The following is a 25452-nucleotide window of genomic DNA, read 5'->3' as shown; positions in this document are numbered from 1 at the left end:
GCCCCTCTCAGGGCCCAGTCCCGAGACACCCAACACACCATCTTTTTCAGGCAGCGCTCAGGGCACCCTTCCATACCTCCCTGGTTCTCACCCAAGGCTTCAGGTCTCATGTCAGTTTCCACCCCAGCAGGGTCCACCTACCCCAGCTTTCAGCCTACAGAGAAATCTCAGGGTGCAGCCTGCAGACAGGTGGGAGAAATCTCGGGGTGCAGCCTGCAGAGAGGTGGGAGAAATCTCAGGGTGCAGCCTGCAGACAGGTGGGAGAAATCTCGGGGTGCAGCCTGCAGACAGGTGGGAGAAATCTCGGGGTGCAGCCTGCAGAGAGGTGGAGAAATCTCCGGATGCAAGCCGCTCTGTGGGAGACCAGGGGATGAGTGTGGGTTTGTTTCTAAGTCACAGGAGGGCTGCATCTTGGGGTCTAGAATGAGGCTTTATCTAGGTACTTCCCATTCCTTCTCTCGGGTTCTCCGTTTCCAGGGTCTCCCCATGGGCTGTGCCTTGAGACACCTTCTGGTCCCAAGCGCAGGCCTCTCTCAGCCACCAGCCTGGGAGAGGATGAGCTCTTGCCTGCCCACCCGGGCCTCCCTGTCGACACCTCCACCCACTGGACACAACTTTCCAGAATAAAAGGAAATCTCTGGCACCAAGCAAGGGTATCTGACAGCAATAGATTTATTAAGTATCCCCGAAAATATAAACACAAACCAGTAAAAAACAAAACCATAAAACATCAGGCCTGGAGCTGCAATAAGACAGACAGGAGCAGCACACACATGGCCCAGGTGGGGAGGACGAGACCGTAAATACTGCAGGAGGGTGGCAAGGGAGACCTAGGGCAAGGGGGAAAGCAGGGCACAGTGTCGGCAGCAAGATGGCTCTGGGGGTCAGACACTGCTGACCTTGGCCCCGGCTGCCACCTGCCCCTCACTCCAGCTGCAAGCAGCTTCACTTGGGGCCCTGGGCCTCCGACTCCTCCTCGTCGTCTTCGTACATCTCGCCCTCCTCCTCGGCCGTGGCGTCCTGGTACTGCTGGTACTCGGACACCAGGTCGTTCATGTTGCTCTCGGCCTCGGTGAACTCCATCTCGTCCATGCCCTCGCCCGTGTACCAGTGCAGGAAGGCCTTGCGCCGGAACATGGCCGTGAACTGCTCGGAGATGCGCTTGAACAGCTCCTGGATGGCCGTGCTGTTCCCGATGAAGGTGGAAGACATCTTGAGGCCGCGGGGCGGGATGTCGCACACAGGCCACCTTCACGTTGTTGGGGATCCACTCCACGAAGTAGCTGCTGTTCTTGCTCTGGATGGCCAGCATCTGCTCGTCCACCTCCTTCATGGACATGCGGCCCCGGAACACAGTGGCCACCGTCAGGTAGCGGCCGTGGCGCGGGTCGCAGGCAGCCATCATGTTCTTGGCATCAAACATCTGCTGGGTGAGCTCGGGCACGGTCAGGGCCCGGTACTGCTGGCTGCCCCGGGCTGTGAGGGGAGCGAAGCCGGGCATGAAGAAGTGCAGACGGGGGAAGGGCACCATGTTGACGGCCAGCTTGCGCAGGTCAGCGTTGAGCTGGCCAGGGAAGCGCAAGGAGGTGGTGACCCCGCTCATGGTGGCTGACACCAGGTGGTTGAGGTCCCCGTAGGTGGGTGTGGCCAGCTTGAGGGTGCGGAAGCAGATGTCGTAGAGTGCCTCGTTGTCGATGCAGTAGGTCTCATCCGTATTCTCCACCAGCTGGTGGATGGACAGCGTGGCATTGTAGGGCTCCACCACTGTGTCTGACACCTTGGGCGAGGGCACGACACTGAAGGTGTTCATGATGCGGTCCGGATACTCCTCACGCACCTTGCTGATGAGCAGCGTGCCCATGCCGGAGCCCGTGCCACCCCCCAGCGAGTGGGTCAGCTGGAAGCCCTGCAGGCAGTCGCAGTTTTCACACTCCTTCCGCACGACATCCAGGACCGAGTCCACCAGCTCCGCACCCTCCGTGTAGTGACCCTTGGCCCAGTTGTTGCCAGCCCCGCTCTGACCTGTGCAGGGAGAAGAGGGGTAGGGGACAGGGGTCAGGGACTCTGCAGTCCAGACCTCCAGCCCCTGCCTGAACATCCCAGGGCAGCCATGGCAGCCCTGTGCCCATTCTCACTTCTGTAAAGTAGACCCCACTGAGCACCCCTTCTCATACCCACTGTGGCTTCCCTGAGTCAATGCTGCTGAGTGCTCAGGACAAGGGCTCTGGACAGGGTTTTGAGAACTTGAGGTCACACCAGAGCAAGCCTCTGCCTCCTGAGGGGATCCTGGGTGAGTGGATCAACCCTCCTGCTCCAGCCCGCCTTCCTTCTGACTGACTGTGCCAGGAGCCTAAACAGCCACCCCAGAATCCCTGGCAGTTGGGCACTGGATGCGACCTGGCATCTACCAGTTGGGTGTGCTGAGGCTGGGAAGGCAGAAGTGAAGCGAGGCCCTCCAGTGTGTGTGGCACATCCACGGCCCTGCCCCAGGACATAGGCACAAGAACGTCCTGACCTCTTGGCCACAGCAAGGCCTCACTCTCCTGGACCCTGGAGTCCTCTGGAGGCCCCATTCTGTCTCACCAGCTCTCTAGCAATTCTGTAAGCTTCTGTCTGCTTTACACTTCATTCCACTTGAAATGCATGAGTGGTTTCTGTTCTCCCCACAGAACCCTTTCTCTGGACCTCCGATGCTGTAAAATGGAGAGATCAGTTCTCACCCTTCAAGATCGTGTGAGGAGTTGACCATTCCTTATTTCTGACAGCCGCCCCCGTGCACCGACCTGGGCTTGCATGTCACACGGTCTGCCATCAGAGCTTGGAGCAGGGGAAACTTACCAAAGATGAAATTGTCAGGCCTGAAAAGATGTCCAAAGGCCCCTGAGCGGACACTGTCCATGGTTCCAGGTTCCAGGTCAACCAGAATGGCCCGAGGCACGTACTTGTGAGCTGAGGGGAGAGAAGGGCTCGGTGATTTGGGTTACAGAGGGCCAGAGCCTCTCCCTCATTCTTTCTAAATTCTCTGCCTGCGTGCCATCCTCCTGCTCACATCCTAAGAGCCTTTACTGTGAAGTCAGAGAGTCCTGGACCAAAGGCAAGCTTGAGCAACTTTCTTCACCTTAAGCCTCACTATGTGTAAGGACGGAGCAGGACAGGATGGATCAAGTCACACACCCACCAGGCGCAGGGGCTCATGCCTGCACTCCCAGCACTTTGGGAGGCCAAGGCAAGTGGATCACTTTGAGTCCAGGAGTTCAAGACCAGCCTGGGCAACATATTGAGACTGACTCTATTAAATTAAATAAAATTTTAAGTCACGTGTCCATGTGGGCAGAGGGGTGTATCACCACTTTGATATGGAAATCACCTTATACCAGTTGCTAAATAGCCCCTGACTAAGCCCTCCAGGTGACCCCTTCTCTAGACCCTCTTACAGCCTCCAAAGTCTCTGGCCCGCCCCATCCCTGTCTGTGCCCCTGGACACGCAAAGGCCCTCATGGCACTAATATGTTTGGCTCTCACTTTTGTGACTGCGATTTGTTGTCTTTATTCTGGGCCTCTGGATGCCCGACATCCACTTATGCCTGCTGGTATCTCAGCCAACCCATGGGAGGACAGAGATGCTGAGGAGACCTGGTCAGTACAGGGCTGGGATGGGGAGGCTGGGGTGGGGAGGCTGCGGTGGGGAGGCTGGGATGGGGAGGCTGGGGTGGGGAGGCTGCGGTGGGGAGGCTGGGATGGGGAGGCTGGGGTGGGGAGGCTGCGGTGGGGAGGCTGGGGTGGGGAGGCTGCGGTGGGGAGGCTGCGGTGGGGGGGCTGGGGTGGGGAGGCTGCGGTGGGGAGGCTGGGATGGGGAGGCTGGGGTGGGGAGGCTGCGGTGGGGAGGCTGGGGTGGGGAGGCTGGGGCAGCCACTCACAGGAGGCCTCATTGTAGTAGACGCTGATCCGCTCCAGCTGCAAGTCCGAGTCGCCCACATAGTTGCCGCTGGGGTCGATGCCATGCTCATCGCTGATGACTTCCCAGAACTGCAAACAAAGTGGGAGAGGAGGGGTCGGCGGGCGGCCCATAACCCCAGTCAGGCCCTTTCCCCTGTGAAGCCTCATAGCCCTTGGTGCAAAATGAGGGCTTTTGAACCAAGGCCTCCACTAGCCCCGTTCGGAAGAGAGCCCCACACTCTGTCATCTGTCAGAAAATCGCCCTAAAAAATATGCACCTCCACACCTGCACGTCCAGTCCGACCACAGCTCCAGGGTGGGTCAAGGTTCAACAGACCCACACCCAGGCCCCCAGGCCCAGCTGTGCACCTGCTGGCAAGGGCCTGGGCCAGCTGATCCCTCCACGAAGGGCGTTGGTAATAAAAACCCTGAGGGATGGTTTTTACTACCCCCCTCTCTTCAGGAAAGGAAACCGAGAGAGGGTAGAGACACCCACAGTAGCTGGTAGGGCAGGGTTCAGAGGCCCGGAGCTCAGGATCGCTTTTGGCTGCTACACCTGCCCCTCCATGTCAGAGCAAACCATGTCCAGTGATGGTGGCGGGACATTATTGGCCTCAGCCAATGGGACTCATAGGGACCCTGAGAGCCAACCTCATCAGGGACCCCCAGCTGGGTCTGCAGAGGGGTCCTTGGGGTCCCAAATGGGAAGCGACTTGCCTGAGGTCACCCAGCCTGTCCGTGTGGAGCCATCTCAGCTCCCAGGGGCCATCCTCTCTCTGCCTGCCACCTCCACCTTTCTCCCCTTAGAACAGGTACCTATTGTGCTTCTCAGACTCTGCTCCCAAGACGGCTGCAGAGCCTAGACTCAGGGGCTGGGCCTGCTGGGTTCACAGGCCCTTCCCCCACCCCTCCCAGCTGTGTGACCTTGCGCAGGTCACCAGGATTCTGTAACTCGGTGTCCTCATCTGTACAGTGAGCATGATGACAGCAGGTCTTTTTGAGATTAAAGTGGGTTAATCTGCATAAGGCATATAAATGGTATATGGCAAACATAGAACTATTAGTACATATGTGTGCACACGGAGACCCATACCCCTGGGTGAGAGCAAGGCCTGCAGAGAAGTTGCCACCTCATCGTGGGGGACACTGATGGCCAAGGCTGCTGCATCTGGGAGCAGTGTCTGCAGGCAGCAGGCCTCCTGGGACACACACTAGATGGCTTCCTGGGGCCGCCTAATCTCTCCCAATGCCTCTTGCCCTCACTCCTCAGGAGTGACTTTTAGATGAGCTGACGGGCATGAAGGCCTCAAGACACAAGGGGCTCTACACATGAGTCATGCGCTGCAGAAAAGATTCCTCAAAAAAACAGCAGGTGAGAAAACAATTTGGTGGGGCCGGGCACAGTGGCTCACAACTGCAATCCCAGCACTTTGGGAAGCTGATGCAGGAGGACTCCAGGAGTGCAAACAAAGATGTGCTTTGGAATGGAGACACGGGAGATATGTTTTAAGGTGCCTCTAGTAGGCGAGACACAGTGGCTCACACCTGCAATCCCAGCACTTTGGGAGGTCGAGGCGGGCAGATCACCAGAGGACAGGAGTTCGAGACCAGCCTGGCCAACATGGTGAAACCCCGTCTCTACTAAAAATACAAAAATTAGCCAGGTGCGGTGGCAAGCATCTGTAATCCCAGATTAGGGAGGCTGAGGCAGGAGAATCGCATGAACTCAGGAGGCAGAGGTTGCAGTGAGCTTACATCGCACCACTGCACTCCAGCCTGGGCGACAGAGGGAAACTCCATCTCAAATAAAAGAAGGAAAGAAACGGTTTGTGGTGCTTCTCTATGTGTGGATATCTCTGTCAGATGTATGGAAGGCTGTGCCTGGAGAGGGGCCCCAGAGTGGGAGAACCTTCTTCTCACTGGGTGCCCTACGGTCCTGTTGGACTTTATCACGTGCACAGTGTAGCTCTTCAAAGAAAATTTGTTAAAAATAAATGTTTTTAAAACCTTAAGAATAAACACAGTGTAATTATTATAACATGAACAGTATGGACATGGACAGCCTCTGCTAACAGTGTCTCAGGATGACAGTTCACCCTGAGACTGTTGTCAGAGGTCATCTCTCCACAAAGGTCAGGGATTTCTTTCCACCTTTTGGGCATTTTTGTCATTGCTAAGTTTTATTCTTTTTGCATTAAGTTTTTGAATTATAAAAATGAATCAGGGTCGGGCATGGTGGCTCACACCTGTAATCCCAGCACTTTGGGAGGCTGAGGCAGGCAGATCACTTGAGGTCAGCAGTTCGAGACCAAACTGGTCAACATGGCAAAACCCTGTCTCTAATTAAAATACAAAAATTAGCCAGGCGTGGTAACGTGCACCTGTAATCTCGGCTACTTGAGAGTCTGAGACATGAGAATCACTTGAACCCAGGGGGCAGAGGTTGCAATGAGCCAAGATCAAGCCACTGCACACCAGCCTGTGGGACAAGAGTGAGACCCTGTCTTTAAAAAAAAAAAAACAAAAAAGGCTGGGCACGGTGGCTCACACCCCTGTAATCCCAGCACTTTGGGAGGCCGTGGGCGGATCACGAGGTCAGTAGTTCAAGACCAGCCTGACCAACATGGTGAAACCCCATCTCTACTAAAAATACAAAAATTAGGCTGGGTGCAGTGGCTCACGCCTGTGGTCCCAGCACTTCGGGAGGTCAAGGCAGGCAGATCACGAGGTCAGGAAATCGAGACCATCCTGGCTGGCAGGGGGAAATCCCATCTCTACTAAAAATACAAAAAATTAGCCAGGCATGGTGGCGGGCATCTGTAGTCCCAGCTACTTGGGAGACTGAGGCAGGAGAATGGCGTGAACCTGGGAGGCAGAGCTTGCAGTGAGCCGATATGGCGCCACTGCACTCCAGCCTGAGTGATAGAAGCAACACTCCGTCTCAAAAAAAAAAAAAAAAAAAAAAAAAAAAAAAAAAAAAAAAAATTAGCTGGTGTGGTGGTGGGCACCTGTAATCCCAGCTACTTGGGAGGCTAAGGCAGAAAAATTGCTTGAACCCAGGAGGTGGAGGGTGCACTCCACTGCACTCCAGCCTGAGTGACAGAGTGAGACTCCATCTCAAAACAAAACAAAACAAAACAAAACAAAACAAAAAAAATCAGCTGGCCATGGTGGCTCATATTTATAATCCCAGCACTTTGGGAGGCCAAGAGAGGTGGATCACTTGAGTCCAGGAGTTCGAGACCAGTCTGGGCAACATGGTGAAACCCTGTCTCTACCAAAAAAAAAATTAAGTTGGTCATGGTGACACATGCCTATAGCCCCAGCTACTCAGGAGGCTGAGGTGGGAGGATCACTTGAGCCAGGGAGGCGGAGGTTGCAGTGAGCCTAGATGCCAGTGCAGGTGACAGAGTGAGACCCTGTCTGAAAAAAAAAAAAAAAAAAAAAAAAAAAACCAGAAAGGTCACGGAGGCATTTGAGGGCTCGTCCAAGCTTCCCACGTACTGCTTGCCTCCCTAACACTGTCTTTGAAGATCCTCCATTAATTTAATTGCTGGCAGTCCACTTGAGCCAGGGACCTTGTTCCCCAAAGCACTGGGACACCCCAAATTTGTGGTTCCAGGGAACCCGTCACCACCAGCCCCTGTAAAGGAGGGGTGGACAGAGCAACACATCTATGGGAAGGCCTCTGCTGAGTGAGGCACGGGCAGCAGGAGCAATGGACCAGAGTGGATTCAGGGCCCAGCATGAGCACAGCTGTGGGCCAGGCACTGTGCCTCGCAGGACCTGTTTTCTCATCTGTGAGATGGGTGTGTGAATGGTACCCACATCAAGGCCTTACCACAAAGCTTGACATGAAAACATTCAGCACATGTTGGCTTCACTTTGTTAAAAGGTTTTAGATACTATTTAAAGTTTTAAAACCATATGCACAGGTCACTTAAATAAAAGGGACCAGAAGGATAGAAAAAGAAATTTGTTCCCACTTGGATAGAGAGAGGTGGCTAAATGTGCACTTCAGCCTTATCTGCAATATTTCACTTTTTTTAATGAGAATATATTAATTACTTTTGTAGTTAAAATTGTAATTTGAGATAAACAATAAAATGTTCCTTTTTTTTTTTTTTGAGACAGGGTCTTGCTCTGTTGCCCAGGCTGGAATGCAGGGGCATGATCTCAGCTCAGTTTAACCTCTGTCCGCCTCCCCAAAGTGATCCTCCCACCTCAGCCTCCCAAGTAGCTGGGACCACAGGCCGGCGTGCCACCATGTCCACCTAATTTTTTTGTTTTTTATTTTTTGTGGGGACGGGGTCTCGCCATGTTGCCCAGGCTGGTCTTGAACTCCTGAGCTCAAGAGATCCACCCACCTCAGCCTCCCAAAGTGCAGGGATTACAGGCGTGAGCCACTGTGCCCGGCCTATGTTATGTATTTAAAAAACAATAAAATACAATTTTATAAACTAAATTGTTAACATCAATACAGAAAAGGAAATCGGCCGGGCGTGGTGGCTCACACCTGCAATCCCAGCACTTTGGGAGTCTGAGGCAGGTGAATCACCTGAGGTCAGGAGTTTGAGACCAGCCTGGCCAACATGATGAAACCCCGTCACTACTAAAAAATACAAAAAATTAGCCGGGCGTGGTGGTGGGCGCCTGTAATTCCAGCTACTCAGGAGGCTGAGGCAGGAGAATCGCTTGAACCCAGGAGATGGAGGTTGCAATGAGCCGAGATCGTGCCACTGCACTCCAGCCTGGGCAGCAAGAGCGAAACTCCATCTAAAAAAAAAAGAAGAAAAAAAAATTGTGGCCAGGCGTGGTGGTGAGCGCGCGCCTGTGGCCCCATCCACTCGGGAGGCCGAGGATGCAGTAAGCCGAGATCGTGCCACTGGACTCCAGCCCAGGCGACAGAGCCAGACCTCGTCTCATAACCAAAAACAAAAAGCAAAACCAGAAACGTAAAAACAAAACACAGAACCCGGCGTTCGAGGCCAGCCGCTCGGCCCGGGCGCTGTCCTTGGTGCTGACCTCGCGCCGCGCTTGGGTCCTGGGGAAAGCGGGGCCGGGCTTTGCCGGCAGCGGCCCAAGCAGGTGGCGGCGGCGGAGGTGGGAGCGGTGGCCCCCGCAGAAGGGGCTGCGAGACCGGGGCCTCCAAGCCCCTCCAGGACCCGAATGCGGTTCCCGCCCGGCCCGCGGCTCCAAGGGGGCCTTCAGGCGAGGGGGCGGGGCGAGCAGGGACGCCGTCTCCCATTGGCTGCGAGGGCCAGGCCCCGCCCCTCCCCGCCCAGCAGCCGCGAGGAGGCGGCGCCGAAGCCCGCGCGGAGGACAAAGGCCCCCCCGCCCCGCCCCGCCCCGCCCCGCCCCGCCCCGCCCCGCCCCGCCCCGCCCCGCCCCGCCCCGCCCCGCCCCGGGGAGGGAGGAGCACAGGCCCCAGGAAAGGAGACCCGGGGGCCCAGACTCGGCTCCGCGGCGGCGGGGCAGCGTCCTGCGTCCCGCGGGCCCGGGTGTTTCTGCACAGCCCGGCCCGCCCCTGCCCCCCAAGGGTGACTGCAGGAGGCCGCTCGGCTTTCCGGGCTTCGGGTTTTCTCTTCCTCGGGGCTCCTCGGGGCTGGCTGCGCCCGGCTTACCTCATCCCCGCGAGACGATGCGGGCGCGGCTCCCAGCGCAGGGGTGACCGCGGTGAGTCGTCCGCGCTGCCGCGTGACCGCCCGGGACCCGGCTTTGCTCCCGGCCTCGAGTCACCCCGACTGCCCTCTGCCCAGAGGGGCACCTTTCTGGGCACCTTCCTTCCTGCCCAGCCAGGCACCACCCGAGGACCCCAGACAGAGAAGCAGCCGCCTTGCCCGCCTTCAGCTGCTGCCCCCCCACCAGCTGTGGGAGTGGAGGCCGACAACGGCCAAGGAACTTCCCATGGGGGGGGCGAATCCCCTATACGGGGCCTGGCCCGGGGGAGTTCGCGTTTGACCCCTGGAGACCTTCCAGGGCGAGGGTGCGGCTGGACGCAAAGCACTGAGCTGCTTCCCATTGATTCCACAAGGGCAGCAGAGGAAAGGAATACGCTCTTGCCGCCCCCCGCCCCGAGAAAATTTACTTCTCTTGTTTGCATTGTTAAAAAGAATCATACTATGATTATTATTTTGAGACAGGGTCTCTCTCATCGCCTAGTCTGGAGTACAGTGGTGCAGTCACAGCTAATTGCAGCCTCGACCTCCCACGCTGAAGCGATGTCCCATCTCAGCCTCCCAAGTAGATGGGGCTACAGGCGCGGCCCACCACGCCAGGCTAATTTTTTTTTTTTTTTTGAAACGGAGTTTCACCATGTTACCCAGGCTGGTCTTGGACTCCTTTGCTAAAGTGATCCTCCAGTTTCAGTCTCCCAAAGTGCTGGGATTACATGAGATTCCTGATCCACTGTGCCCGGCCAGGTATTAATTTTTAAAACAAAACAAATTAAGAAAAACCTCAAAAGGAATAAAAAGTAGTGGGCAAACTGAGGGCTCCAGTGTTGAGAAGCAGAGCACAAGGCAGCCCAAGGACGCGGTCCAGGGGACAAGGGCTGCCACTGCCACCCATGGAGCCTCAGGGGATGTCTGCATGTAGAACTGACTTCTCCCAGTCATAGAAGGAGAAACCCCAGGTGGGCCTCAGGGCTGCCTGCCCTCCCTCCCCACAGCGACCCCTGACCCTCCCAGGAGCAGATGCTCAGGGCAGGCTTGGCCCCAGTGACCACATTAATGAGCCCTCAGCCCCTCCCATCAGGCCAGGGCAGCTGTCACAGGCTGCTCCAGGAGTCCTGGTTTGATTTGAGGCCACTGTCCCCCAGGCCTCCCCTCCCCCAGGCTCTCCTTGGCAGGCACAGCTGTCTCCTTGGGTGATTAGAGTCTCCCCACTACTGGGCCTCCCACCCTCAGAGGCGCCTCCACCCAGAGCCAAAGTTGCAATTTACATGTCAGCCACGTGGCTGGCCCTGTTGTAATTAGCTTTTTGTTCCTGCCTGGTTTCCGTGGCAACAGCCTCCCGAGGAAGCCTTTCTCTGGCCCCTTCCCCTCCAGGACCGTCTCCTCCACCCCCTCCTTCCCAGAATCAGCGCGGCACTAGCCCTGAGCTGGGTCCCTGGCCTTGGTCCTGACAAAGCCAGCCTCACCCATCCCCCGTTCTCCAACACTGTTCGGAGGGTAGATCCTTTGGCAAGCAGAACCCCCACCCGCCCCGCCCGAGCCCCAGGTTGGTTCGTGCAGGGGATGAGAACCAAGGGCCAGCCCAGCTCTCTCGCACCTGCTGTGTGACCTTGGGTCAGGGACAGCCTCCCAGGACCAGGGGACAAGACGTCCCCTTAATGATTTAGACGGGGGTCCCTGTAGAGCTGCATCAACGCCCCTTCCTGCCTGGCCCCGACATCTGCGAGGTGGGCTAACAATGGAGGGAGGGGCGCGCCACGGTGCAGCCTCCACACCCCATAGCCCGGCTTTGTTCCCACATCCAATCCCCAGACTGGTAGACCCTGGGTGGGCGCGGTCAAGCCCCGCAGGGGTTGCCCGGGAGCGGTTGCGCCGATGGAGAGCCTGGTCCTGGACCAAGGTCATCTCGAGTCCAGGCCCAATCCCTCCAACAAAAGGACAGGGTGGGGCTAGGACGCCGAGGGGTGTTGGAGCAGGCTGGGGACATCGGGGCGGCTCTAGCCTCTCCGGGGACGTTCAGTTCCTCCAGTGGGGGGCTCGGGCCGAGGGAATCAAGGCTGTGAGGAGAACCCCAGCCCACCCAAATCTGCCTACCCCACCCGTCTCACTCAAGGCTATGCTGCGGCCCCAAAAAAGAGGGCCACGCCCAGACAGGGCTCCTAGCTGCACCTGCGGAGGCCTGGTGGAGGGGGCGCAGGTGTGGAGGGGGCTGAGGCTTCGCGACTGACGTGAGCTGCGCCCCGACAGCCCGAGGTCACCTGGGCAGGGGAGGAGAGGTGCGGGCGAGAGTCCCAGGGCGGGGGCCCCGCGTCCCGGCCGCCCGGCGCGACGCTGGGCGCATCCCTTTGTTGCAGGTTCGCAGGGGCGGGGGCGGCTGGAGGTGCGGCCCGCGGGGCACGGCGCCTCCCTCCTCCCGCCCCGAGGCCCGGGACAGGCCGGGACGCGCAGCCTCACCTTGGCCCCGATCTGGTTGCCGCACTGGCCGGCCTGGATGTGCACGATCTCCCTCATGCTGGGCGCGTCTTGCTGGCGGCTGCGGACGGGCGCGGGCGGGCCGGGCTGGCTGCTGAGGGTCGGGGACCGCGGCCGCGCGCTCTTATAGCTGCGGCCCCGCCCTTCGCATCGGCTGATGTCACCGCGGGTGGCCAATCGGGAGGCGCCGCCGCAGAATCCCGCCCGGCCCGCAGGCCCCGCACCGCGCGTCCTCGCCCGCCGCGCGCAATGCGGCGCCCCTCCCGCAGCCAAGCGTCCCCCAGCGCAGGGCCGGGCGCGGTCTGGGGGCCCTGCGCACTCGAAGGGAGGGGCTGCCTCCCAGAGGAACTGCTTGTGGGGGCGCCGGGCTCCAGGGAGGACAATAGAAGCCCCTCTTGGCCCTGGGAACCCCGCCCCCAGCTACCCTGTCGGTTCCGCCCTTGCGACAGCCCCACCCTGCGGCTTTGTAAGGAGGGTCTTTATCCCCACGCCGGTTTCGGGACCAAGCCGCACCTTCCCAGCTCCCTGTCTTTTGGCAGACAAGGTGCTCTGAGCTTTGCCGATTTTGGGTGGGGGAGGTAGGTAAAGGTTGGCGCAGGCCCTGAACCCACTGAGAAGAAACAAGCGTCCGATCAGAGCTCAGAAGGGCGCGGACACAAAGGGGTGGCGGCGGCCGACAGCGAGCTCCGTGGGTCGCCGGCTTCCGCAGTGGGGGTGGCCACCTGGTCCCCTGCCCCAAGGGGCTGCCGTGAGAGGCCAAAGGAGCTTTGTGGGCCCGGCCGCGCACAGCACTTGGACGTGCCACTGCCCGGTGCGCATCGGTGTCAGGAATTGTCACAAGGACGCACAAGCCAGGCAAGAACCCGGCCAGGGTGGGGGAGGGTGGGCAGCGGCTTCTATCTGACTCACTCCCTGATGTCGGAGAATGCTGCAGGGGGGCCTCAGGGGAACAACTGGAGATGCGTCTACTGGTCAGAGAAGAAGGGAGGGAGGGAAGGACTCGCCCGCACAGCACTGACCTCCTCCTGGGCCAGATATTACAGTGACACTACCTTATAACAAGGACCTTCTGATATTTCAGTAACAAAAATCCTTCAGGAAGGGTCTGACAGTGCACAATGCACAGACGACCCCCCGCCCCCAAATCAGCATTCACTTCACACAATGAGCAGCTGCAAACCCTCCTGTGGACGCCTGTGTCCGGTCTGTGTGCACAGGACTGTGTGGGTGGCATGGCCTTGTCCGTGTCTCTCTCTTTTCTCTCAAGAAGCTCTCCAATTTGAAAAGTCGAGAAATGGATCTTTTGTTCTCAAGAGATGCCCCTCCCTGCCCCACAGTGTGCTCAAGTGGCTGTGGCTGGGATCTAGCTGCCTGGGGTTCCTCCCTATCCTTGTTCAAGGGAGTCCCAGGTGAGCGTCTGGGTGCCTGCCTGTCTCCATGAGGAAAGTTTTGCAGCCTCAGGCCAGCCAACCCCTGCTCCATCCTCAGAGAGCTCTGGTGCCAGGCTTAAGGCTGACTCACCGTCCGGTCTCCCAGCACAGGCGGGCCCTGCCAGGAAGCAGCTCCCAGTTCTGAGGCCGGCAGTCAGGGCTGGAGCTGACGCAGGGGTGGGGCTGGCCGGGGGCTCCTGACTGGGCCTGCCTAGGAGTTGGCTGATGGCAGCCCTGCAGCCTCCACTGAGCCTGTTCCAGGAAGGGGGTGACTGAGTGCTCAGCGTCTGCAGAGGAAATGGAGTTGGTCTCTTCAGCGAGATGCCCAGGTTTCAGCAAAGGGATGGCCCAGGGGCTCCACTGCTCCCCAGCACCAGGCAGCATAGTTCATCCCCAAGCACTGATTCCCAGGGACTTGTCCACCGCTGGGCCTCTGCCTCATCCTCATCTTCAGAGGCCTCACATCCAGCACTTCCCAGGACTAGCTCAACACAGACCACCCCCCACCCCCACCCCACCTGCCCACTCCCAGAATGGCAGTGCTGGACAGACAGCAGACCCAGCCCCCAGCTTGCCTGCACTGAGTCCCCTTCCAGGCATATCAGAGTGAACAGGGATGGTCCCATTCACGGCTCATCATGGCTGGAGGGACTCAGGGCCAGGGCCAGCAAAGGAGAGTGTCCCGGCTGAGGTCACCTGTGGTCACATGGAGGGCTGGGCACCCACCTCTCCTGCAGCTGGGACAGTGTCAGAGTGGAGGGGCTGGGGCCCTGCTGCACCTGCTCCTCGTTCCTCTAGGCTGGGGTTTGTAAGCACGGAGAGCAACCTGAGAAGCAGGGTCAGCGCAAGCCTGGTTGGGACCTCCACACTCCCCAGGCATTCGGGGCCTCTGGGGCTGTGGCTTCCTCACCTGGGGAGGCAGCCACGTCTTCCAGGACTCCTTTCTTCCCTCTCTTGACTCTCATCCCTGCCCACCTTCCCCTCCCCTACTCCTCCACCTGCAAACTTCAAGCACTTTCTGGAAGGGGCTAAGGTGGGTGATGCTGAGTCACATTTATTACCAGACTTTCCTGGCCCCGTGCTCCCAGGCACTGGTCACTGAGTCAGGCATTTGCCAGGGCTGTCTGCCTGGGTGACTGCTGCAGGAAAGCAGGCTGAGGCCCCAGTTCCCAGTCTGAGCCTTAGAACCAGCGCTCAGGAGGACTGAGCCCCACACCACTTGTGAGGTTCCTGCAAACCTGGTCCCTTGGCCTGAGGCAGGGATTTCACTTCCTTTTGCAGAAGCCGTTGCATGACTGTGGCTGAAGCTTTCTGGTCACAAAGTCGCTTCTCCTGGGGCTGTTGTGGGAGTAGCTCTTGGTACACTCTTCCACCCAGAGCCTCCACATCCCAGCTGACGAGGGCACAGGTCCTGAGAGTTGGCAGCAAAGATGGGGTGGGGTGGATGCCCACTGGAGCAGGTGGAGGACCCCAGGAGTGGGCGGAGAATGTCTCTTCAGGAGCCTGAGGTCGGCCCCTGGTGCCCAAAGCCTGAGGCCTTACAACCTCCCCATGTCCTCCTCCGTTCCCCACGACTGCTGGTGAGAAGTCCTGCCTGGAGTTTTGCAGGGACCCCTCTCCCTGGTCCCAGAAGAGTCCGTGCTTCAACACCTTCAGAGGTCAGTCCATCCTCTGACAAATGGGGACCAGGGAGGTAAGGGACTGCCCAGGGTCACACAGAAACCAGGCCACACGATATCACCACCTCCCTCTGCCCAGCACGCTGAAAGCTGCCCGTGCCGTGCTCACCAGGAGCACAGCAGCACCTTCTTGAGCGTCCTGCGGAGCTCCTGGCTGCGGAAGGCGTAGATGAGGGGGTCAATGATGGCATTGCAGATGATGAGGGCGAGAAAGAGGTTGAAGTTCTTGAAGATGCAGCTGCAGGTGGGGTGCTGGGGGCAGAGGACAATGAGTGTGAGATGCAGGAAGAAGGGGCCCCAGCAGAGGAAGAAAATACCCAGCAGGATGGTGAGGGTGGCAGCGCCTTTGAGGCCAACGCCCTGGTGGGCCGGGCGCTGCCTCTTGTGGAGCTGGGCAATGCCCTGGGCGTGCTGGCAGGCCCGGGCCAGCATGTGGATGTACAGCACAGCCATGAGTACCAGCATGGCCAGGAAGAAGACCACAAGGCACAGCAGGACGGCCGCGTGGTTGTAGTAGGCAATGAAGAGCGTGCTGAAGAGGACACTGGCCACCCAGATGGCTGCGACGACTCGCCGTGCCCGCGGCAACGTCACAATGCTGTGGTAGCGCAGTGCGTAGAAGATGGAGATGTAGCGGTCCACGGCAATGGCGCCCAGGAAGCAGAGGCTGGACAGCATGGAGCTGCAGGTGATCACGTCAATGACATTGTCCAGTTGCTGTACCACGGCAGCCCGGGCCGCCAGTGCACCGGCCTCCAGCAGGAGGATGACGGCCGTCTCCAGCATGTTGCTCCCACTCACCAGCAGGTCTGACAGGGCCAGGCAGCAGATGAAGCAGTACATGGGTGAGTGGAGGTTCCGGTTCCTGGCAATGGCGGCCACCACCAGCACGTTCTCCACCAAGCTCACCAGCCCCAAGCTGAGGAAAAGCCCGTCAGGGATGGACACCTCCAGGCACCGGGCTCCTGTCTGGTTGGCAGCCAGCCCCAGCTTGGGGGTGGCTGTGGGGGTGGAGTTGAGGGAGCCCAGGAGTCTTCTCTGGGATCCCTGCACAGGCATAGTCCTGTCCAGGAAGCAGGAAGGGGTCATTGGAGGCCCCCAGGTCCCCACAGGTCTCCCCCTCCAGGTGTCCTGCTTAGCTCATGGTGCTGCCAGGGGGCCTTGGGTATCCCCCATGCCTGCCTCTGTCCATCTGGGCACCCCCAGCTCTGCCCTCACACTCACCCTCTCCCTGGCTGGACAGGTCAGTCCAGGCATGACCCAGCCAGTCCAGATACCTCCTGGCATCAACCCTCTGGGCTCAAGGCATCTCACAACCAGTGTGGACAAGCCTGGTCCTCAGCTCCCTCCCTGCCTCTTCCCTGGTGGCTGCTCAGGTCCCCAGGACATTTCAACACCTCTGGCCCCTCCTGGCCTCTGTCTCCCGCCTCCCTGGGCCAGGGTTGGGCTGAGGTCCTGGGAAGAATGGAGCCTTTCCCTGCATTTTTAAAAGTCATCCTCGGAGCCCCTCCCACTGAGGGCGGGCACATGATGGGCACGTGGCAGGGGCGTGAGCGCCCACCACGGCCCGCCTGCCACCAGGCAGTGCGCAGCACCCTGGGGGTCTGTCACGTAGCATATCTCCTTTACGTTAAAAAACACCACAGTCTGTCCTGGTCACCAGGGCCCCCACCTGACCTCCCCGCTAGGAGTCCGGGGCTTCCCCAGGACCTGCCCCCTCCAGAGGCTCCTCTGCCTCAATCACTGGCCATGGATGGCACCACTAGGTCCCACCCCTCGCCCCTCCCCACGTCAGCAGCTCAGTGAGGACAGGGCACCCTCTGCTCTCAGCCAAAGCATGTGTGGGGCAGCAACTCAGCTGTCAACGTTCATGGCAGATTTGGGGGCGGAACCAGGGAGAACTTTCCAATAATTAAAAGTTCTGGAAACTGAGTGAGCCTGCAGGAACTGCACATCGCTGGGGGTGAGGGGGTTTCTGGCCAGGGCAGGGCGTGAAACGGCCCAATGCGAGTGAGCCCCAGAGGAGTTGGTGCTTTTAGCATCTCACAGAGCCTGAGGCCACTCTGGCCCCTGCCCCCAAGGGCCCAGCCTCGCCCAGCCAGAGTAGCGACCCCCTCAGCTGCAGCCCTGGGGCTGGGGGTGTCGCTTCATGGGAGCGGACGGGCTGGGGGCACCCTGGTGAGGTCCTCAGGACCCTCCAGTCATCTCCCCGCTCATCCTCACAGGGGCACCCGGGACGCTGCTCCCGCCCTCCCCAGGCGGCGCCCCATTTCCGCTGTGGAAGGCACCACAGGCCCTGCCCCAAGAGCCACATCAAAGGCAGACCTCCAGCCAGTGCTCGCACGTGGTGCTCTGCAGGGGTTCACAGCAGGCGGGCATGGCCCGAGACCCAGCAGGGGCGGTGGGGAGGGGCCACAGCACCCACTGCAGGCATCTTCCTGGGTTTACTCCAGGGCGTTCCCAGCACTTCCTCGCTGAAGACTGCCTCTGTGCTGACAAAAAACCTTCTGAAGGTGGAAGCGGGAGGGGGATGGAATTATTCACCCCATTTACAGGTGCAGAGAAGGAGGCAACGGTGCAGGCGCTGCCTGCGTCAGGGTGTTCAGTGTTTGCATCTGTGATGTTCGAGTTAAAATCCATCCTGTCTCTCACCCGACTGCCAATCTCTGACCATGAAATGCTCACACCACTCACAAGCCACCTCCGTGAGCACATTATATTATTCATATTTACTGATACAGTAAATATTACTCATTTGTTACATCTGCATTTTACAATTTATAAATCTTTATTTTTGCTTTGAAATTTTTTATTATTGTTGGGTGCGGTGGCTCACGCCTGTCATCCCAGCACTTTGGGAGCCCAAGGCAGGTGGATCACCTGAAGTCAGGAGTTTGAGACCAGCCTGGCCGACATGGTGAAACCCCATCTCTACTAAAAATACAAAAATTAGCCAGGCGTGGTGGTGGGCGCCTGTAATCCCAGTTACTCGGGAGGCTGAGGCAGGAGAATTGCTTGAACGCAGGAGGTGGAGGTTGTCGTGAGCTGAGATTGTACCACTGCACTCCAGCCTGGGCAACAAGAGCAAAACTCTGTCTCAAAAAAAAAAAAAAAAAAAAAATCGTTATTGCCAGGCACGGTGGCTCACCCCTGTAATGCCAGCACTTTGGGAGACTGAGACGGGCGGGTCATGAGGTCAGGAGTTCGAGACCAGCCTGGCTAATATGGTGAAACCCCATCTCTACTAAAAATTTAAAGATTAGCCGGGTGTGGTGGCGGGCGCCTGCAGTCCCAGCTACTTGGAAGGCTGAGGCAGAATTGCTTGAACCCGGGAGGCAGAGGTTGTAGTGAGCCGAGATCACACCACTGCACTCCAGCCTGGGAAACAGAGATTCAGACTCAAAAAAAAAAAAAAAAAAAAAAAATGTGTGTGTGTGTGTGTATATATATAATTTTTATTTGAGACACAGTTTCACTCTGTTGCCCAGGCTGGAGTGTAGTGGTACATTCTCAGCACACTACAACCTCTGCCTCCTGGGTTCAAGCGATACTCCTGCCTCAGCCTCCCGAGTAGCTGGGACTGCAGGCGCCCGCCACCACACCCGCCTAAGTTTGGTATTTTTAGTAGAGATGTGGTTTCACCATGTTGACCAGGCTGGTCTTGAACTCCTGGCCTCAGGTGATCCGCCCGCCTCAGCCTCCCAAAACGCTGAGATTACAGGGGTGAGCCCCCACACCCCGTCTGCTTTAAATTTTTTTTTTTTTTTTTTTGAGATGAAGTCTCGCTGTCACCCAGGCTGTAGTGCAGTGGCATGATCTCGGTTCACTGTACCTCCGCCTACCAGGTTCAAGCAATTCTCCTGCCTCAGCCTCCGGAGTAGCTGAGACTACAGGCGCCCGCCACCATGCCTGGCTAATTTTTGTATTTTTTTAGTAGAGGCGGGGTTTCACCGTGTTGACCAGGATGGTCTCGATCTCTTGACCTCGTGATCCTCCCACCTCGGCCTCCCAAAGTGCTGGGATTATGGGGTGAATCACCACACCCGGCCTAAAAAAATTTTTTTTTTTTGAGACGGAGTCTCGCTCTGTCGCCCAGGCTGGAGTGTAGTGGCCAGATCTCAGCTCACTGCAAGCTCCGCTTCCCGGGTTCACACCATTCTTCTGCCTCAGCCTCCCGAGTAGCTGGGACTACAGGCGCCCGCCACCTCGCCCGGCTACTTTTTTGTATCTTTAGTAGAGACGGGTTTCACCATGTCAGCCAGGATGGTCTTGAACTCCTGACCTCATGACCCACCCGCCTCGGGCCTCCCAAAGTGCTGGGATTACAGGCTTGAGCCACCGCGCCCGGCACTAAAGTCTTTTCATTGAGGTACAACATACATAAAAATGCACCAATGATAAATATGCAGGGTGAGGGATGCCCGACCTGAACCAGCCACATAAGTAGCACCAGACCGACACAGCGTTCCCACCCGGAATGGCCCCAGTGAGTCGCTGCCGGCCCATCTGGCCCATGACGTGAATGGTGTCCCAGTTACTCTCTCTGGCTGAGGTGCACCCATGCCAGTGGCTGCAATCCTCTGCCTCAGACTGTGGTGTCCATGGTGTGAACAGACCACGTGGCATCTGGTGGCTTCAGACTCCCTATCAACGACTGTTGCTGGGAGATTCTTATACCATCTGGCGGACACAGGCGCATCTGCAGAGTGTACTCGGGAAACACGGGCAGGGACGTATCTTCAGCTTTGGGAGACCTGCTTCTGGTAGCACCCACAGCCCCAGGCTGCTCAGAGGGGACCGCACGCCCTGCCCACGCTGCCACAGGACCTGGTGCCTGGCCGCAGCCACACGGCCTCGGCCTCAGTCCAGCCTTTTGCCTCCCATGCCCTTTGCCCCTCACGCTGTGCTTCCAACCTAAGCACAGGGCAGAGATGGATCCCAGGGTGTGCGGAGGCCGAGCCTGCCTGGGGAAGGAAGAAGGCTCCGTTGGTGTGAAGGCCCCAGGAGGCCCCCAACATCCACAGCACCTCACAGACCCAGAACCCGCTCACCTCTGGCCATGAGCCGGTGAGCAGCCCCTGCCCCAGAGCACTGTGACCTCACATTTCAAGGACGTTCGTGTTTGCAGCTCCATAATGAGGCCTTTGAGATGGACGGCGGTTAACCCCAGCCTCCACGCTACCACCCAACCCGGGACTTGAAAGGTCATGAGAATTGGGCAGCCTTTTTCCTGCCAAGATGCAGCTGGAGGGCATCGGAAGTGGAGTGACCCTGCCACAGGACTCCCACTGTGGGTTCTCACTGGATGTGCCTGTTGGGGGCTTTGTGGGAAGATGAGGCACGGCTGAGCTGGAAAAAGTCAACTTTTTGATGCGTTATGGTCATGGGGGAAGATAAATTAGCCTCGGGATGATCTGTGATTAGATGAAATCCTACAGCTAATCCTATCTGTATTTTCATCTCTTAGTGCCCCTGGAAACACTGCGTGTTGAACGGCCGGAAGACACTTGGGGCTGGCCCATCCGCTCACCAGGGTCCCCCCATGGGTAGAGGCACCGTTCCTCCGTTCCTGCAGAGCACTTTCCTCCAGCTCATTGCCAGAGGTGAGCAGGGTCTGGGTCTGTGAGGTGCTGTGGACATCGGGGGCCTCCTGGGGCCCTCACACCAACAGAGCCGCCTTCCTTCCCCAGCTTTGGGAGACCTCTTCAAACTGGCAGACCTGAAGCAGAGCGCTTCTGGACCAGCGCCCCGCGAGGAGAACGCAGACGCTTTCCTGCGTTTATTCAGTGTCTGGCATCCAGGGCCTGCAACACACACACACGCACACACACAGGCATGTACACATACACAGGCACGCACACACACACACAGACACGTATACATACACATACAAGCACGCACGCAGGCACGTACAACATACACACACAGGCACGCACACACACGCGCAGGCACGTACACACACACAGGCACGCACACACACGCGCAGGCACGTACACACACAGGCACGTACACACACGCGCAGGCACATACACAGGCACGCACACACAAACACAGGCACGCACACACGCGCAGGCACGTACACACACGCGCGCAGGCACGTACACACACACAGGCATGCACACACACACGCAGGCACGTACACACACAGGCACGTACACACACGCACAGGCACGTACACACACAGGCACGCACACACACGCGCAGGCACGTACACACACACAGGTACGCACACACAGGCACACACATGGGTGCAGACACATCTGCTCAATGTGTGCCCAAGGGCTGCGGGGGAAAGCATCTCTGTGGTCCAGGGAGTGGCCTGTCCAGCTGCGGCCACGGACATGGAGGCGGAGGTCACTGCCGGACCAATGATCCCACCATGGTGGGCTCCAGTACAGCACCCCAGGACAGCTGGACCCACAGCCAGTCTCAGCCCTTGGTTCAGGAGCCGTTTCCTTTGACCTTGGGGTGGGGGTGTGGGAGGCGGCAAGCAGGGTTTCTCGTGGGCCTACCCGTGTTGAAGACTCTGGGGGGTTCTGGCTCAGTGGAAAAGGGCCCAGCTGGGGAATCACTTGTGCCTCAGCCTCTCGCTGGGCTGAACAGGGCCAAGGGAGGAAGCAGGATCCAGGATTCCTCCCCACACGCATGGCAGAGGCTACGTCTTCAGTCTTTCAGATCTCACAGTCACTGGAACTAGGCTCAGCTGCAGGTTGTGACAGAAACCGCAGCACCACTGCCAAGGCATCAGTGATCCAGCCATCTCTCAGGACAGCAGGCCTGGGCTCAGCCTCTGCTGCACCGTCCCTGGAACACCAGCTGTTCTTTGACTCCCAACCGTAGGGGGCCTGCTGCAGCTCCAAACGTCACATCCCCATCTGGGGGGACTCAAGGCATCTGGAATGGAAAAGGCAGGGGACCCAGCTCTCCTTGCATGCCTGTCATTTTCAGAGAAAAGACTGAAGACTCTAGCAGAGCCCGCATCTCGATGGCAGCAGCTCACCACAGGCCACCCTGGCTGTGGAGGGTGGGGACCTAGGGCAGACTGGGGTTGTCCCGACCATCTTCCCTGGAGCTGACTGCAGATCCCCCAACAAATCTAGTTATGTTGGCATGGAAAAAAGGGTAGGTGGGACACCAGGAAGACCAGTCCGTGCTCCCCACAGGCTCCTGCTGACCGCAAACATCATTCACTCACTATAGAGAGGAACGAGGCCACAGCATCAACTCCCCATGCCCATGATCTCTTCCTGCAGAGCCGGGGGCTGTCGCAGCTGGGACCTCAGTGCACCACTCCTAGAAACGGCCAGCACAGGGCCAAAGCTGCACCCTCAGGCCCGCGTCTGAGATGAGCACACACGGCTCAGCCCTCAGGCCGACGCTTGTCATGGACAGTGGTCCCTTGTCGTCCTGGGGAGGGTCCTGCACCCTAAGCTCCGGCCCAGGAAATGCTGAGTAGGGTCAGGAGACACCAGGAACTGCCAAAAGGATGAACTCACAGGCCTCAGCAAGCCCCAAGTTAGATGATTATACAGTGGTAGGGCTTTCTGGGAGGTGGGTCCAGCTGGGGCCGGAACCTGTTTCCTGCCCCACTGGCCGCCCTAGAGCCTTGGGCAGCCCCTCGTGTCTGCTGCCCCCTAAGGGTAAAAGATGGGGGTGGTGAAGGGTGCCAGGGGACAGGACCCCTGTTGCAGCTGTAATACCTCGGTGTTCTCGATCCTTCCAGAACCACGCTGGCTTCTGATTCTGTCTGGCTGCAGCCTCTGCCCCTCCTGCAGCTGCAGCACCGTAAGACTATGGGATGCCCCGGTTCTGTGCACCATTAGTCACCTGTGCCAGGACCGGCTCCAGCTAAGCCCCCACCAGACTGGGGTCTTGGTCTGAGTGGTCCATTTGCCCCAGACGGACTGTCCCCTGATCTTTGCCACATGGGCCCTCAGAGCTGCCCTGGGCACTTTTCTTTGCAAAACATGCTTCTGGGACTTTACCTTCAATTCTGGGCACTGCCCTCAAGTTCTCTAATAAAATTATTTTGGCCGGGCGCAGTGGCTCACGGCTGTAATCCCAGCACTTTGAGAGGCCGAGGCGGGTGGATCACAAGGTCAAGAGATTGAGACCACCCTGGCCAACATGGTGAAACCCCGTCTCTACTAAAAATACAAAAATTAGCGGGGCATGGTGGCGGTGCCTGTAGTCCCAGCTACTTGGGAGGCTGAGGCAGGAGAATGGCGGGAACCCAGGAGGTGGAGCTTGCAGTGAGCTGAGACTGCTCCACTGCACTCCAGCCTGGTGACAGAGTGAGACTGCGTCTCAAAAAAAAAAAGAAAAAAGAAAACGATTTTGTCAGATTCAACAGATGGTGGGCTCCAGCCACAGGACCCCAACATAGCCGCCCCACCTGCTTGGAGGAAGACTGAAGGCCAGCTGCCACACAGATGCCTCTCTGCTCCAGCCCCGCCACGAAACCCTCTCCCAACAAGGCAGGCAGCTCTGTCAACAAACTCCAGAGCAAGTTCAAGGAGGATGTGCACCCAGGGCCTCAGCATTCAGCAGGGACCGGCACTGAAGACCCTGTGGGACTCCTCCTCCACCTGTACCCAGATGCTGGGAGCGCAGGAAGCACGTGGTCTGGGCCCCCCCTCACCCACAGGCCACTGGGAGGAGACTGGACTGAGTGTGATTCGAATCCGAGGGCACAGGACGGCGCTCAGTGCCTAGGAAAGAACGTGCGGACAGCAGAGCGTGACCTGTTTACATTTATAGGAGAAACAGTGGACCAGGTCAGTGATACAGTCAGCATCTCTACTTCAGGGAACTGACCGATTCCGACCAGCACAGAAATCAGCAACATCATTACGGCTTTCAGGGACCTCTGCAGACGCTCAGTCCCACTCCCCCTCCCCGTCCACGTCGTCCTCGTGCGGTGCCTCTAGGTCGTTGAGGTGGAAGTTGGCCATCATGTCGCGCACAGCCAGCATCAGCCTGTTCAGGCCCTGGTTGCGGTTCAGACCCCCAGCCACTCCTTCCTCGGGCCTCTCCCCCTGCAGCAATGGGACATGTCTGAACAGGGGGCTGTCTGTGCTGGGACTAGGGGCCCAGGGCCCAAGCAGGAAGGCGTTGTGGAGCCTAGCACCGGGCCCTGAACCCTCCCCAGGTCTCTGTGAGGAGAGGAAGCTCTGAAAACCAAACGTCACGTCTAGCCAAGCCAGACCAGAGAGTGGGGTCAAGCCGGGCTGACTCACGGGCCCTGCATGTGCTACCATCTGGGCAGGTCCCAATTCCCCTGGCAGAACGGGCACCCCGCTGGCACAGTCCTGGTTCAAGGAGGGCTCCAGACATTCGCACTGGCATGGATATGCCCGAGCCCACTGGGAGGCAGGGCTGGGACGAGCTCAACCTACCTCCACGGTATAGTTTGGCAACAGTGACCTAAAGAAGAGTGCGATCGTGTTTCCGTGGCTGACGGGACTCAGCCTGAAAGAGAAAGTCAAGAGACGTCGGAAATGACACTGAACTGAGACTTGTGGGACCCAACCCAGCTCACAGGGCTGCCTGCCAGCTGCCTCCTCGCAGGGATACGGAGGGGCCCCACCAGGGGCAGAGCAGCAGCAGCAGCTGAGCACAGGCTCTGGAGTCCTGCAAAGCGGAGATCAGGGCCCTGGCGGGCAGTGAGGCTTCCTTATCCGCTGAGGGTGGAGCTGAGGCCAGCGGGAACAGGATGAGGGAGACCAGCGCGGCTAAGGCAGGCACGGGGTCCACAGCGAGGCTCCCACAGCCACCATCGGCCACCGCACAGGTGCCTTGCTTTTCAGAAAAGCTGTAGTTTCAATGTCTCCTTCAGCACTGAAGCTTTGCGAGCACACACTCCTTATGCAAAGGCAGAAGTGTCCAGGGCCGGTGTTAAGTGGAGACTCTCCTGGTGCAAAGGGCTCTACAAGACGCTGAGCAGCCCAGGCCTAACGAGCTCCAGGGAGGGCGAAAGCCGGGGGTCCACGGGGAGGGAGGCAGCAAAGAATTGTAATTCCTCAATGCTACCACACCCTACCGGCAGGAATAATTCACGAAGACCACTGTGTGGGTGATGGAGCCTAAGTAAGGCAAGTCGTTTCAAGCCCAGAAAGAAAGGTAAAAAGCCTTTCCATGACCCAGATTCTGAATGCCAGACATACCGGCGGCCTGGGAGTCGGCTTGGACCTGCTCCCTGGCCCTCTTGCCCCGAAGCCCTGCTCTCCCGGCATGGTCATGGGGCCTGCTTTTGTTCTC

At 58.4% G+C, this 25452-nt stretch overlaps 2 protein-coding genes across 4 annotated transcripts in view; both read right to left on the bottom strand.

Annotated features, from left to right (window-relative positions):
• Positions 1–649: 649 nt before the first annotated feature.
• LOC104674179 (tubulin beta-3 chain) lies at positions 650–16251 on the bottom strand. The gene is given in 6 exon segments (XM_030925417.1): positions 650–1242; positions 1244–2022; positions 2839–2949; positions 3918–4026; positions 14783–14930; positions 15302–16251. Coding segments are annotated over 6 exon segments (2394 nt in total). The 3' UTR covers positions 650–945.
• Positions 16252–23927: 7676 nt separating this feature from the next.
• The window catches only part of TCF25 (transcription factor 25), a 34420-nt gene continuing 32895 nt past the window's right edge, over positions 23928–25452 (bottom strand). For 2 of the 3 annotated variants that reach the window (XR_004055480.1, XR_004055481.1), the window contains exons 17-18: positions 24591–24663; positions 23929–24230 (exon numbers count right to left, since the gene is read on the bottom strand). Coding sequence is in view for 1 of the 3 variants with exons in the window: in XM_030925414.1 (XP_030781274.1) it covers positions 24072–24230; positions 24591–24663 (232 nt within the window). In the remaining 2 variants the exon portion in view is untranslated. Of the gene's footprint in view, positions 24231–24590; positions 24664–25452 lie in introns of all 3 variants that reach the window. The other variant, XM_030925414.1, reaches the window with a different exon arrangement.

Source organism: Rhinopithecus roxellana, chromosome 20 (assembly GCF_007565055.1).
Source record: "Rhinopithecus roxellana isolate Shanxi Qingling chromosome 20, ASM756505v1, whole genome shotgun sequence".
In the NCBI taxonomy this organism is placed as follows: domain Eukaryota; kingdom Metazoa; phylum Chordata; class Mammalia; order Primates; family Cercopithecidae; genus Rhinopithecus; species Rhinopithecus roxellana.
The sequence above is the reverse complement of the archived record's forward strand: the minus strand, read 5'-3'. Positions and strand labels throughout refer to the sequence as shown.